Source organism: Salvelinus namaycush, chromosome 12 (assembly GCF_016432855.1).
Source record: "Salvelinus namaycush isolate Seneca chromosome 12, SaNama_1.0, whole genome shotgun sequence".
Taxonomy (NCBI): domain Eukaryota; kingdom Metazoa; phylum Chordata; class Actinopteri; order Salmoniformes; family Salmonidae; genus Salvelinus; species Salvelinus namaycush.
Genome location: NC_052318.1, coordinates 28,489,277 through 28,503,724, shown reverse-complemented (window position 1 = coordinate 28,503,724; position 14,448 = coordinate 28,489,277). Strand labels below are relative to the sequence as shown.

At 49.4% G+C, this 14,448-nt stretch overlaps 1 protein-coding gene across 1 annotated transcript in view; it reads right to left on the bottom strand.

Moving 5' to 3' along the window:
• The window catches only part of LOC120057068 (mediator of RNA polymerase II transcription subunit 13-like), a 165,277-nt gene that overhangs the window by 26,030 nt on the left and 124,799 nt on the right, over positions 1-14,448 (bottom strand). The window contains exons 11-15 of the mRNA XM_039005459.1: positions 13,146-13,176; positions 11,816-11,937; positions 10,838-10,928; positions 9,492-9,703; positions 9,056-9,264 (exon numbers count right to left, since the gene is read on the bottom strand). Coding sequence (XP_038861387.1) covers positions 9,056-9,264; positions 9,492-9,703; positions 10,838-10,928; positions 11,816-11,937; positions 13,146-13,176 — 665 coding nt within the window. The remainder of the gene's footprint in view (positions 1-9,055; positions 9,265-9,491; positions 9,704-10,837; positions 10,929-11,815; positions 11,938-13,145; positions 13,177-14,448) is intronic.

The following is a 14,448-nucleotide window of genomic DNA, read 5'->3' as shown; positions in this document are numbered from 1 at the left end:
CCCCCCCCCCCCCCAAAGGTGCGGACTCCGGCCGCAAACCTGACACAGAAGGGGAGGGTCCGGGTGGGCTTTCTTATGGCGGCGGCTGGGGTGTGGGACGTGGCCCCCACTTCACCATAGTCACTACCCGCTTCCGTGGCCTCCTCCTAACGGCCACCCTCCATAATAACCCCACTGGACTAAGGGGCAGCACCGGACTGAGGGGCAGCACCGGACTGAGGGGCAGATCCTGGCTGGCTGGCTCTGGCAGCTCCTGGCTGGCGGGCTCTGGCAGCTCCTGGCTGGCGGACTCTGGCAGGTCCTGGCTGGCGGACTCTGGCAGGTCCTGGCTGGCGGACGGCTCTGGCTGCTCCTGTCTGGCGGACGGCTCTGGCTGCTCCTGTCTGGCAGACGGCTCTGGCTGCTCCTGTCTGGCAGACGGCTCTGGCTGCTCCTGTCTGGCGGACGGCTCTGGCGGCTCGGGACAGACGGACGGCTCTGACGGCTCGGGACAGACGGGCGGCTCTGACGGCTCGGGACAGACGGGCAGCTCTGACGGCTCTGGACAGACGGGCAGCTCTGACGGCTCGGCTCAGACGGCGCTGGGCAGGCAGGCAGCTCAGACGGTGCTGGACAGGCAGACAGCTCAGACAGCTCTGGGCAGGCAGACAGCTCAGACAGCTCTGGGCAGATTGGCTCTGGCGCCTCTGGACTGAGGGGCTGAAGCTCTGGCAGCGCCGGACAGGCGGGAGACTCCGGCAGCGCTGGAGAGGAGGAAGGCTCTGGCAGCGCTGGACAGGCAGGAGAATCTGTAGCGATGAGACGGAGAGACAGCCTGGTGCGGGGGGCTGCCACCGGAGGGCTGGTGCGTGGAGGTGGCACTGGGTAGACCGGACCGTGAAAGCGCACTGGAGATCTTGAGAGCAGGGCTGGCACCATCCGCCCTGGCTGGATCTTCACCCTAGCCCGGCAGATGTGGGGAGCTGGGATGTTGCGCACCTGGCTAAGCACACGCACAGGGAACACCGTGCGCTCCACCGCATAACACGGTGCCTGCCCGGTACGACGCCCCCTCTCTCCACTGGAAGCACGGCTGGGAGAGCTGTAGCCCCGAGCTGGCAGAGGACGTGCAGGGCTAGGGAGGCGCACAGGAGGCCTGGTGCGTGAGGCTGGCACAGTCTTAACCAGACGGCTAGCACGCACCTCAGGACGAGTATGGAGAGCTGTCCCCGGTGACATCAACTCCCCGACACGTTCAGTCGGGCGGATATCGTGCCTCATGCACCAAACCAGCACCTCCCTCATAACTCTTTCCTCCAATTTCCCTATTAACTCCTTCACTGTCTCTGCGTCGCTCACCTCCAATTCCGCCCTGACCGGCTCCTTACGGTAAGCAGGGGGAGTTGGCTCAGGTCTGACTCCTGACTCTGCCACACTCCCCGTGTGCCCCCCCCCCCCAAGAAATTCTTGGGGCTGCCTCTCGGGCCTCCAGCCGTTCTGCCGTGCTAGAGCCTCATAATAGCGCCTCTCCGCCTTCGCTGCCTCCAGCTCTTCTTTGGGGCGGCGATATTCCCCTGGCTCTGCCCAGGGTCCTTTGCCGTCTAATTCGTCCTCCCATGTCCATTCCTCCAAATAGTGCAGCCTCTCCTGCTGCTGCTGCAGCCTCTCCTGCTGCTGCTGCTGCTTCTCCTGCCGTTTACCACGCTGCTTGGTCCTGGTATGGTGGGTAATTCTGTCACGATCGTCGTAGTGAGGAGACCAAGGCGCAGCGTGAGAGAAATACATTCTTCTTTTTAATAACGAAGAACACTTAACAAACAATACAAAATAACAAAATGAACGTGACCGCTATAATACTGAGTGCAAACATGCAACATCACATAGACATTCCTAAACACCTACACTGAACACAACCCCATACACTCTACAAAACCCTCTATACAATACAACCACCCAAGACGAGACAAATACACACAAACATCCCCCATGTCACACCCTGACCTAACTAATATAATAAAGAAAACAAAGATAACTAAGGTCAGGGCGTGACAGGTACAGATTAGTCGAGGTAATTTGTACATGTAGGTAGGGGTAAAGTGACTAGGCATAGCTAATAAACAGCGAGTGGCAGCAGTGTAAAAACATATTTGGGGGGGGTCAATGTAAATAGTCCGGGTGGCCATTTGAAACTCTCAACCCGCTCCACTACAGCCCCATCGATGTTAATGGGGAACTGTTCGGCCCGCTTTTTCCTGTAGTCCACGATCAGCTCGTTTGTTGGGCTCACATTGAAGGAGAGGTTGTTGTCCTGGCACCACATTGCCAGGTCTCTGACCTCCTCCCTATAGGGTGTCTCTTTGTTGTCGGTGATCAGGCTTACCACTGTGTCGTCAGCAAACTTAATGATGGTGTTGGAGTCGTGTTTCGCAGTAGTGGGTGAACAGGGAGAACAGGAGGGGACTAAGCACGCACCCCTGAGGGGCCCCAGTGTTGAGGATCAGCATGGCAGACGTGTTGTTGCCTTCCCTTACCACCTGGGGGGGGGGGGGGCATTCAGGAAGTCCAGGATCCAGTTGCAGAGGGAGGTGTTCAGTCCCAGGGTCCTGATGAGCTTTGAGGGCACTATGGTGTTGAACGCATAGGTGTTCCTTTTGTCCAGGTGGAAAAGGGCAGTGTGGAGTGCGATTGCATCATTTGTGGATCTGTTCGGGCAGTACGCGAATTGGAGTGGGTCTAGGGTATCCGGTATGATGCTGTTGATGTGAGCCTCATGACCAGCCTTTCAAAGCACTTCATGGCTACTGACGTGAATGCTACGCGTCAATTAATCAATTAGGCAGGTTACCTTCACTTCCTTGGGCACAGGGACTATGGTGGTCTGCTTGAAACATGTAGGTATTACAGACTCTGTCAGGGAGAGGTTGAAAATGTCTGTGAAGACACTTGCCAGTTGGTCCGCGCATGCTTTGAGTATACGTCCTGGTAATCCGTCTGGCCCTGCGGCTTTGTGAATGTTGACCTATTTAAAGGTCTTGCTCACATCGGCTACCGAGAGCGTTATCACACAGTTGTTCGGAACAGCTGGTGCTCTCATGCATACTTCAGTGTTGCTTGCCTTGAAGCGAGCATAAAAGGCATTTAGCTTGTCTGGTAGGCTTACCTCACTGGGCAGCTCGCGGTTGGGTTTTCCTTTGTAGTCCGTAATAGTTTTCAAGCCCTTCCACATCCAACGAGCATCTGAATCCTACTACACCCGTTCTATCTTAATCCTGTATTGACGCTTTGCCTGTAAGATGGTTCGTCTGAGGGCGTAGCCAGATTTTTTTATAAGGATCCGGATTAGTGTCCTGCTCCTTGAATGCGGAAGCTCTAGCCTTTAGCTCGATGCGGATGTTGCCTGTAATCCATGACTTCTGGTTGGGATATGTACGTACGGTCACTGTGGGGACGACGTCATCGATGCACTTATTAATGAAGCCGGTGACTGAGGTGGTATACTCCTCAATGCCATTGGATGAATCCCGGAACATATTCCAGACTATGCTAGCAAAACAATCCTGTAGCGTAGCATCCGCGTCATCTGACCACTTCCGTATTGAGCGAGTCACTGGTACTTCCTGCATTAGTTTTAGCTTGTAAGCAGGATTTAGGAGGATAGAATTATTGTCAGATTTGCCAAATGGAGGGTGAGGGAGAGCTTTGTAACGCATTTCTGTGTGGAGTACAGGTGGTCCAGATTTTTCCCCCCTCTGGTTGCACATGTGACATGCTGGTAGAAATGAGGTAAAATGTAAGTTTGCCTGCATTATATCCTGCCTGTTTGGCCCTGTCCGGGGGTATCGTCGGATGGGGTCACAGTGTCTCCCGACCCCTCCTGTCTCAGCCTCCAGTATTGATGCTGCAGTAGTTTATGTGTCGGGGGGCTAGGGTCAGTCTGTTATATCTGGAGTATTTATCCTGTTTTATCCAGTGTCCTGTGTGAATTTAAGTAAGCTCTCTCTAATTCTCTCTTTCTCTCTTTCTTTCTCTCTCTCGGAGGACCTGAGTCCTAGGACCATGCCTCAGGACTACCTGGCCTGATGACTCCTTGCTGTCCCCAGTCCACCTGGCCATTCTGGTGCTCCAGTTTCAACTGTTCTGCCTGCAGCTGTTCACCGGACGTGCTACCTGTCCCAGACCTGCTGTTTTCAACTCTCTAAAGACAGCAGGAGCGGTAGAGATACTCTGAATGATTGGCTATGAAAAGCCAACTGACATTTACTCCTGGGGTGCTGACCTGTTGCACCCTCGACAACTACTGTGATTATTATTATTTGACCCTGCTGGTCATTTATGAACATTTGAACATCTTGGCCATGTTCTGTTATAATCTCTATACCACTCTACATCCCCCTCTACACCCCCCTCTATACCACTCTACACCCCCGTCTATACCACTCTACACCACTCTAACTACCCGCCCTCTATACCACACTACATCCCCCTCTACACCCCCCATCTACTACATACTACATACCGCCTCTACTATCCCTCTAACCCCCTCTATACCACTCACTACAACCGCCCTCTATACCACTCTACATCCCCTCTACCCCCCCCCTCTATACCATTCTACACCGCCCTCTATACCACTCTACACCGCCCTCTATACCACTCTACATCCCCCTCTACACCCCCCTCTATACCATTCTACACCGCCCTCTATACCACTCTACACCGCCCTCTATACCACCTACATCCCCTCTACCTCTACACCCCCCTCTATAACCATTCTACACCGCCCTCTATACCACTCTACACCGCCGCCTCTATACCACTCTACATCCCTCTCTCTACACCCCCCTCTATACCATTCTACACCGCCCTCTATACCACTCTACACCGCCCTCTATACCACTCTACACCCCCCTCTATACCATTCTACACCGCCCTCTATACCACTCTACATCCCCCTCTACACCCCCCTCTATACCATTCTACACCGCCCTCTATACCACTCTACACCGCCCTCTATACCACTCTACATCCCCCTCTACACCCCCCTCTATACCATTCTACACCGCCCTCTATACCACTCTACACCCCCCTCTATACCACTCTACACCGCCCTCTATACCACTCTACACCGCCCTCTATACCACTCTACACTGCCCTCTATACCACTCTACATCCCCCTCTACACCCCCCTCTATACCATTCTACACCGCCCTCTATACCACTCTACACCGCCCTCTATACCACTCTACATCCCCCTCTACACCCCCCTCTATACCATTCTACACCGCCCTCTATACCACTCTACACCCCCCTCTATACCATTCTACACCGCCCTCTCATCCACTCTACATCCCCTCTACCCCCCTCTCTATACATTCTACACCGCCCTCTATACCACTCTACACCAAAAAACCCCTCTTATCCTATCCTATACTCTAACATGCCCCCCCTCTACACCCCCCTCTATACCACACTCTACACCGTCCCTATTCTTCCACTCTAATCACCGCACCTCATATACCATTCAGCACCTCTCTAAACAACCCCCCTCTAACCACTATAGCCATTCAATACAACCTCTACGCCCTCTAGCTTATTCCAACTCTACTACCCTCCTCCGTTCACATCTCACCCCTTCTCTATACCATTGTCTACAAACCGCCCTCTATCTCTTCCTATTATAACCAACTGCTACCCTACCTCCCCCCTCAATCATACCCACTTTTCTGAGCATCGCCCCACTTCTACATGCACTTAAGCATCACTTCGTACTATAATCACGCCACCGCCCTCCTCTCTATACCCTTCTACAAACCGGCTCATACACCCCCTCTATACCACTCTACAACCCGCCCCTTTCATATCCCAACTCTGACATTGCTCCCCTCTACACCCTCCCTCTATACCATCTACAACCGGCCCTTCTATATTCTCTACTCTCTACCAGCCCTCATATCCCTCTACACCCCCCTTTACCATCTACACACGCCCTCTGTATCCCCGACTCCTACACCGCCCTCTATACCCATCTCTACATCCTCCCCTCTACACCCCTCCTCTATAACACCATTTTCTCTCTCTACCTCTACACCGCCCTCTTCATACCACTACACCCCCTCTTATCACCACCTCAACACCTACCCCTGCTGTATCATCCCCCGCTCCTCATACTCCTGCTCCGATCAAGCAAAGACTAAATGACATCTCACCTACTGCTCACAGCTCTACTAGTTCTGTATCATCACCATGCTCTCTCATCCTCTCATCTCCTCCTCTGTATCAATCACCATGCCTCTCTACACTCCTCTCCCTCTCGCTTATCAATCACCATGCTCTCTACACTCCTCTGTCTGTATAAATCACCATGCTCTCTCTACACTCCTCTTATCTCCTGTACAATCACCATGCCTCTACACTCCTCTGCTCTGTATCAATCACCATGCTCTCTACACTCCTCTGTTCTGTATCAATCACCATGCTCTCTACACTCCTCTGTTCTGTATCAATCACCATGCTCTCTACACTCCTCTGTTCTGTATCAATCACCATGCTCTCTCCTCTCCTCTGTATCAATCACCATGCTCTCTACACTCCTCTGTTCTGTATCAATCACCATGCTCTCTCCTCTCCTCTGTTCTGTATCAATCACCATGCTCTCTCCTCTCCTCTCCTCTGTATCAATCACCATGCTCTCTACACTCCTCTGTTCTGTATCAATCACCATGCTCTCTACACTCCCCTCTCTGTATCAATCACCATGCTCTTCTACACTCCTCTGTTCTGTATCAATCACCATGCTCTCTACACTCCTCTGCTCTGTATCAATCACCATGCTCTCTACACCTCCTCTGTTTTTCTGTACTCACTCAACCATGCTCCTCCCTAGGCTGTCCTTTCTCTAATGCAACATTCACCATGCGTCTCTTGGTCACTCATTAAGCTTATGTACTTGTAGCACGCGAGAACATCTATTAAAATGGAACCAGGAATGCCAGTCATCATCCCCTCCGCTATTCAAGCACTCATTGCTCTGGCTACACTCCTCCTGCGACGTAGCAATCACCATAGATCAGCTTCCCTACAACTCCACTCATAGCTTGCTCGTGGTACACCCAACCTCGCCACCATAGCGCGCTGGTCAAGTCCATTACACTGCCGCTGCTCTGTATCAATCACCAGGGCGACACTCTTAGCGATCCTCCCTGCTCCTCGGGATCAAGCACCATGAGCTCTCGTCCTCTCCTCATCCTTCGCTATCAATCAACCATTGCTTCATTCCTACACTCCTCTGCTGCTGTATACAAGCACACAATAGTTGCTCGTCGATACAACCCCTCCTGTTGCTGGGATCAATCACGCATGCAATCTTCGTACAAAGACACAGTCCCTCTCTTACCTCTGGTATCAATTCATCGCGATTGCCTCGTACACTACCACATCTGGCTCTGTATCAATCACCATGGCTCGTCTATCACATAACCCTTAAATGGAACCAATCCTCTGATACATTCCTGTATCAACATAGCACTACTCGTATCTAGTGCGCTCAACTACACTTCCCCTCTGTTTTCTTGTATCAATCGACGCATGCTCTCTACACTCCTCTGCTCTGTTCTACATAATCACGCGATTTATGCCTCACTCTATTCACGATAGTCCGTGCATGACTCTGTACTCCAATCACCATGCTCTCTAACACTTCCTACCTGTTCTGTAATCAATTCACTGCATCGCTCGTCATAATCCTATACTTGCTGTCAGTCTGTTCTGTATCAATCACCATTGCTCTCGTACACTCCTCTCCACTCTGTATCCAATCAACTCATGCTCTCCACTTTCTATCCACCCGAGCATGTGAGAACCCCTCGCTACCTCCCCGAATGCAATTTGCCTCTTCAGTTATCACATTGTCACCATAGCTCTTCGGTCTTGCAGTATTTTCATCTCCTCCTGCTCCTGTATCAATCACCATGCTCTCTACACTCCTCTGTTCTGTATCAATCACCATGCTCTCTCCTCTCATCTCCTCTGTATCAATCACCATGCTCTCTACACTCCTCTGCTCTGTATCAATCACCATGCTCTCTACACTCCTCTGTTCTGTATCAATCACCATGCTCTCTCCTCTCATCTCCTCTGTATCAATCACCATGCTCTCTACACTCCTCTGTTCTGTATCAATCACCATGCTCTCTCCTCTCCTCTGTATCAATCACCATGCTCTCTACACTCCTCTGTTCTGTATCAATCACCATGCTCTCTACACTCCTCTGCTCTGTATCAATCACCATGCTCTCTACACTCCTCTGTTCTGTATCAATCACCATGCTCTCTACACTCCTCTGCTCTGTATCAATCACCATGCTCTCTACACTCCTCTGCTCTGTATCAATCACCATGCTCTCTACACTCCTCTGCTCTGTATCAATCACCATGCTCTCTACACTCCTCTGTTCTGTATCAATCACCATGCTCTCTACACTCCTCTCCTCTGTATCAATCACCATGCTCTCTACACTCCTCTGCTCTGTATCAATCACCATGCTCTCTACACTCCTCTGCTCTGTATCAATCACCATGCTCTCTACACTCCTCTCCTCTGTATCAATCACCATGCTCTCTACACTCCTCTGTTCTGTATCAATCACCATGCTCTCTACACTCCTCTGCTCTGTATCAATCACCATGCTCTCTACACTCCTCTGCTCTCCTCTGCATTAATCAGCCATGCATGAGGAATGGAACAGGCTCCTCAGAGTGTCCTCCACCTCTCCCCATGCGTACACATGCGTGCCAGCCAGTGTGTGTGTTTGTCTGCCTATATCCTGTAAGTCTAAATTACACCTCAGCACAGATAAGCATTACGAATTGTAAAGAACCCCCCGAGCGGCTGGAAAAACATCCATTGGTTCCGCAGGCTTTAGGAGGAGAGGGTCCTGAGACAGTCAGCTAGCCCTAGCAGCCAGGAACAACTCATATCCCTGGTCATGAGTGGTTCATATAGAGATTGATTGATTTGATTTACTATATCAGCAATTAAAATGCACAGCCTCACACCAATGAAATGGCAGGTGTTTACCTGTCTTTGTTGAGGTAGGCCATGGCGGGCACATGGGGGTGGTTGAGCATTTCCAGTTTGCCCACTGTTGTCCAGCTTGGCCTGTAGATGCACTCCTCTGGCAGCTTGATGGGGGGCAGACACTGGCTGGGCAGGGTCTTCAGGGGGGCAAACATGGAGCAGCCCACAAATGCCTGGCACAGCTCCGGCTGGTAAACAAATGAGAAGTCCTGGGGGGGAGAGACAGGGAGGGTGAGACCATGTCCTGTATGTACACTGACTAGTCCAATGGCTGCTACACTGATATGACTCAGATTTCTGTTTTCATTTGACATTCATCTTTATCGAAAATGCACAGTTAGGCCAAAGACAGTTAGGCCATACAGAGGAATTATCCATGACTCCTAAGCATGGTCAGATAGGGGATCAAGTTTAAATGTAGGGCCCAAAAACCCACCTTGATTTCCTGTGGCTTGGGGCTGCAGTAGCCCTCCTCCACTTCAATCTTGAAGTGTCCCCCAAGGGACGAGGCACCGTCCAGGTTGGTCATGCCATGTCCAGACTCTATGCTGCCGTATTCCTTACTGCCCATGTTCATGGGGGAGTAGCCCGTGATGTGCTGCTCCAGGCTGGGGGGAGTGGGGAACATCTGGTGCAGGTCTGCCGAGCCTGTAGGAGAGAGTGGAGCGAGATGGAGAAAGAGAGAGAGAGATGGGGAGAGAGATAGAGAAGAGAGAGGCCGTGAGAAACTAGAGATAAATCAAGGTTCCCATTCAGTGACAACAACAGCTGAAGATCTGAAGTGTCAAAAGGCAGTCGAGGCTCAACAGTTCAACAGTCTAAGTGCTGAGGCAACAAGCACCTTGCTTCACACACAAAGCTATAGACTAGTCACATAGAGAGGTAGATAATGAGCCACTTGTTCCTGCCCCAAGGCACAGAGCTGTCTGTTTGGAGTAGAGCAGGGCCACTCAGCCAGCCAGTGACTGTTGTAGAACTGTTATTGCCACAAGGGGGAGCAGCATAGGGAAACAACATATTTTTGGGCCGTATGTATCACCTTTCTCAGAGTAGGAGTGCTGATCTAGGATCAGTTTAGCCTTTTGGATCATAATTAATAAGATTCACAGGAGGTCGGTGGCACCTTAATTGGGGAGGACGGGCACATTGTAATTTCAGGAGTGGAATAAATGGAATAGTATCAACAACATCAAACACATGGTTTCCATGTGTTTGATGCCCTTCCATTCGCTCAGTTCCAGACAGTATTATGAGCCATCCTCACCTCAGCAGCCTCCACTGATAAGATGATTATGAACACGAGGACCTGATATTAGATCGCCACTCCTACTGAGATGCCTGATACATAAAGAACCTGGAATGCAAACGTGTGCTGAGACTAGTGACTGAAGAAACTTCATGCTTCATTAGTGAATTCATTAGTATGAACTGCGTGTGCTTTCCAAGTGTTATATGATGAGTTTCTGCATGGGATTGAGTTGCCTCGAGCACATTTTCAGTGTATCATCCTTAGGCCTTTTAAGCAGCAATCTGTGATTGCTACATCCATTTTTGGACTTATAAATTAATGATATATACACATTGAATATAACTTAGAAATGCCTCATGAGCTGGATTCAACTGTCGTACCCCCATCAGAACCCAAAATATAAGCTTGTTTTACACCGATGTTTTACAAACACTGTATAGCCTCAAAACATGGTTAAAAGTATCATTTTGATATCATGGATGGTGAGACCTTACATCCATAGCTCTGTCTAAAGCAGTGAGAAGCAGACTTACTGATGCAGGAGACTGGGTCAAGAGGGGCTGGCTTTGGTTCCTTGTTGCCAAATGTATTATCTGTTCCATTCACCGCACGTCTGGAACCAGGCTGTTGAATATAAACAAAAACATGGCAATAATAAGATTAAAAACATAGAAGTTTATCCACAAAAACATAAAAAATGTAATTGCATGTATCTCAATGAGACAAACCTGTATAAAGTTTACATAAAATAACACAACCTAACATAAATCAATATTTAAACAAATCTGAAACCTGAGGACAGTGACAGTCAGCAAGTTGATATGACATTAGTTCCGCAACAACAACAAAGCCCCTGCAATGATGGGTTGGGGAACCCTGTCAACAGGCTGTAACATTACACTCCTCAGTGTATTGTTGCACAGTTGGTACCCAGCCACCTAGTCACCAAAGATAGCAGAGCACAGAAGGGGTTGGACTGTGACTGCTCTGTTCTGTGGGGGCCAGAGTCAGAACAGAGCCCTTTGGAAGCCACCATATCCATCTTTGGGGCTGGGAAAAATACTTTCTGAATCTAAGCCACTATGGCTGCATTTACACAGGCAACCCAATTTTGATATTTTTGCCACTAATTGGTCTTTTGACCAATCAGATCAAATCTTTTGCCAATAATTGGACAACAGATCAGAATTGGTCTGCCTGTGTAAACAGACTATTACACTGCAATGTGTTGTAGGATGACGTGTTAACCACAGCCGTTGAGGTACTGCACGTATGCAACATTCTGGCTCACCAACACACACAAGATGCGCACGCACACACAAACACTTGGCGTCTCTTGCCAGGCGGTACTCTAGCTAATGGGATATTCATTGTGGTTTAGTGCAGTGGGCAGGCTGTAGTGCTGGCAGGCCTCACTGACCGCGAGTTCATGCTCGTCTCTCTCACACTCTCTCTCTCACACACACACACGCACACGCACACGCACACGCACACACAGGCCCCGTACTGACCGTGAGCTCATCCTCATCAGAGTTGAAGAGGTTGTCAAGGTCGTTGATGGACACGGCCAGGTCGGTCTCGTGGATTAGGCTAGTGGACGCAGTGCGTGCGTTTGCTGCTTCCCGTGCTGCGTCTGGACGGGGGGAGAGGAACAACAAACACCAGGGCTAGGTAAATAACCCACCTCTAGCTCAGGCTCTCTCTAACACTCCCATATATACCTCAACATCAGAGGCTGGCAGTCTTACAAGTGGCCCTGAGGCTGCATTCAATAGCTAGTAAACATGTGAGAACGCTCTAACACCCTGCTAAATCAATTCTGAATGAAGTCAATGAAACGTAGTAATGCACCTACATGCCTGAGGGATCTAGACAAGACTGTCATTAAGATTCATATGCAGAGTGAGCTATGGATACCCCACACTATTCTGGCTGAGACTGACTTATTGCATTTACTGTTGCTGAGAGAAGCCTATGACAGACAGGTGGTAAGCTACAGGCTTCACCCCATCATCCAAGGCTACCATAAGCTCTATTCGCACGGGACTAGTATTACTATAGAACGTCGGTTATGTCATTGTTAACCCAGCATGTCTGTTTTTCCATTGGACATTTAGGACGGAATTCATTTTTTCTCATTCCAAATGGACCGTTCTGACGGAAGCCTGGAGGCTCTTCTAGGAGTGAAGATATTTCAACTTCTCTAGAGATAGTTTGGCTTTCAGTTCGAAGAAAAAAATTATATATATCAATAAGAACCATGAACTGTAATTAATAAATGAATTTGCACAATATCATCCGCTGAATCTTTCAAGAGAAAAAGGCACTATGAAAGTTATGTGACAAACCAGACCATTCATCTGTAGGCTACGTGCAGCACTTTGTTTTAAGCATCAATTTGTTCCCATGTTCTTACCCAAACTGGGTGCAGCACCTGTTCAACTCTGTAATATCCCTCAAAACACAGGGCTGAGGATTTGCACAGGCTTTATCAGAGGACCTGGGAGTTTATAATATCCCTCAAAACACAGGGCTGAGGATTTGCACAGGCTTTATCAGAGGACCTGGGAGTTTGCAGAAAAACAAAAGGTTCTTGGGGCTGGAATAATAACCTTCCCGCCAACTAAGAATTACCGACATGGCAGATTGGGATGGGACTAAAATGACATGGTGTTTTGTGCTCGTGCATGTAATTACATTACCTGTCCTCCCCCAGTAAGTCAAACTAAAGGCTGCTACTGCTGTCACTCAGGTAATTGACCCAGGTAATGACAGCCATGTCCCTGTCATCTAACAGAGCCAAGAGTTGTACAGTACAGCAGAGACAGACAGGATCCTTACCATCTGATGGACCTGCTGCTCCATCCTCCCCCTGCGAGCGAGAAGCAAAGAGAGAGAGAGAGAGAAACAGAGAAAGATAAACAAAGAGTGAGACAGAGAGAGAAACAAAGAGAGATAGAGAGAGATAGAGACAGACAGACAGACAGACAGAGAAACAAAGAGAGATACAGATAGAGGGAGAGAGACAGACAGAGACAGAGAGAGAAACAAAGAGAGATACAGATAGAGGGAGAGAGACAGACAGACAGAGAGAGAAACAAAGAGAGATACAGATAGAGGGAGAGAGACAGACAGAGACAGAGAGAGAAACAAAGAGAGATACAGATAGAGGGAGAGAGACAGACAGACAGAGAGAGAAACAAAGAGAGATACAGATACAGGGAGAGAGACAGACAGAGACAGAGAGAGAAACAAATGGAGATACAGATACAGGGAGAGAGACAGACAGAGACAGAGAGAGAAACAAATGGAGATACAGATAGCGAGAGAGCGAGACAGACAAAGAGAGAGATCAATATTGTGCACAAAACAAATGCAAAGAAACAAAACCAATAGGATACAGCTGATCAAACAATAAAATTATATCGATAATGGATAAAAGGCAATAGCAGATAGTCTATATGAAACTGCAAAGAAAATAATACAATAAACACAGACTAAATAACATAAGAGAAAGTACTGTAGAAAGTACACAGGAGCCTCCAGCCCCTGAGAGCCGGGCTGCTCTCTCAGTCTCAGTGGAGAGTACGTTTATTTTTGGCACACTTCAAAAAATGCAGAGAGAATAAAGAGAAGAGGGGAACGAACGACTCTGAGGAGATTTCCAGACAAGGCTCCCAGTGTATGGGAGAAATGCCATGGCCGCCTGGGAGGGAGCCCTAATGCCACTACACGTTGTCAATATCTCTCTGTGATAGGGCTGTATGCTCTTATGATGGGGCCCCCGTGTACATGGCAGGCAGACACTCGCTGTGCGAGCAAATATGCACAAACACAAGGGGTTGGGGCTGAGGGAATGCTCTCTCTCTCTCTCTCTCTCTCTCTCTCTCTCTCTCTCTCTCTCTCTCTCTCTCTCTCTCTCTCTCTCTCTCTATCTCTCTCTCTCTCTCTCTCTCTCTCTATCTCTCTCTCTCTCTCTCTCTCTCTCTCTCTCTCTCTCTCTCTCTCTCTCTCTCTATCTCTCTCTCTCTCTCCACTCTGTGACGCCAAATAATGCGAACGTGGAAGCACTAGTGACATGGCAGTCAGTGTGGTGTTCATATTGTGCCCCACAGTATAGCACCAGTGACTTGCCTTTCCTGTT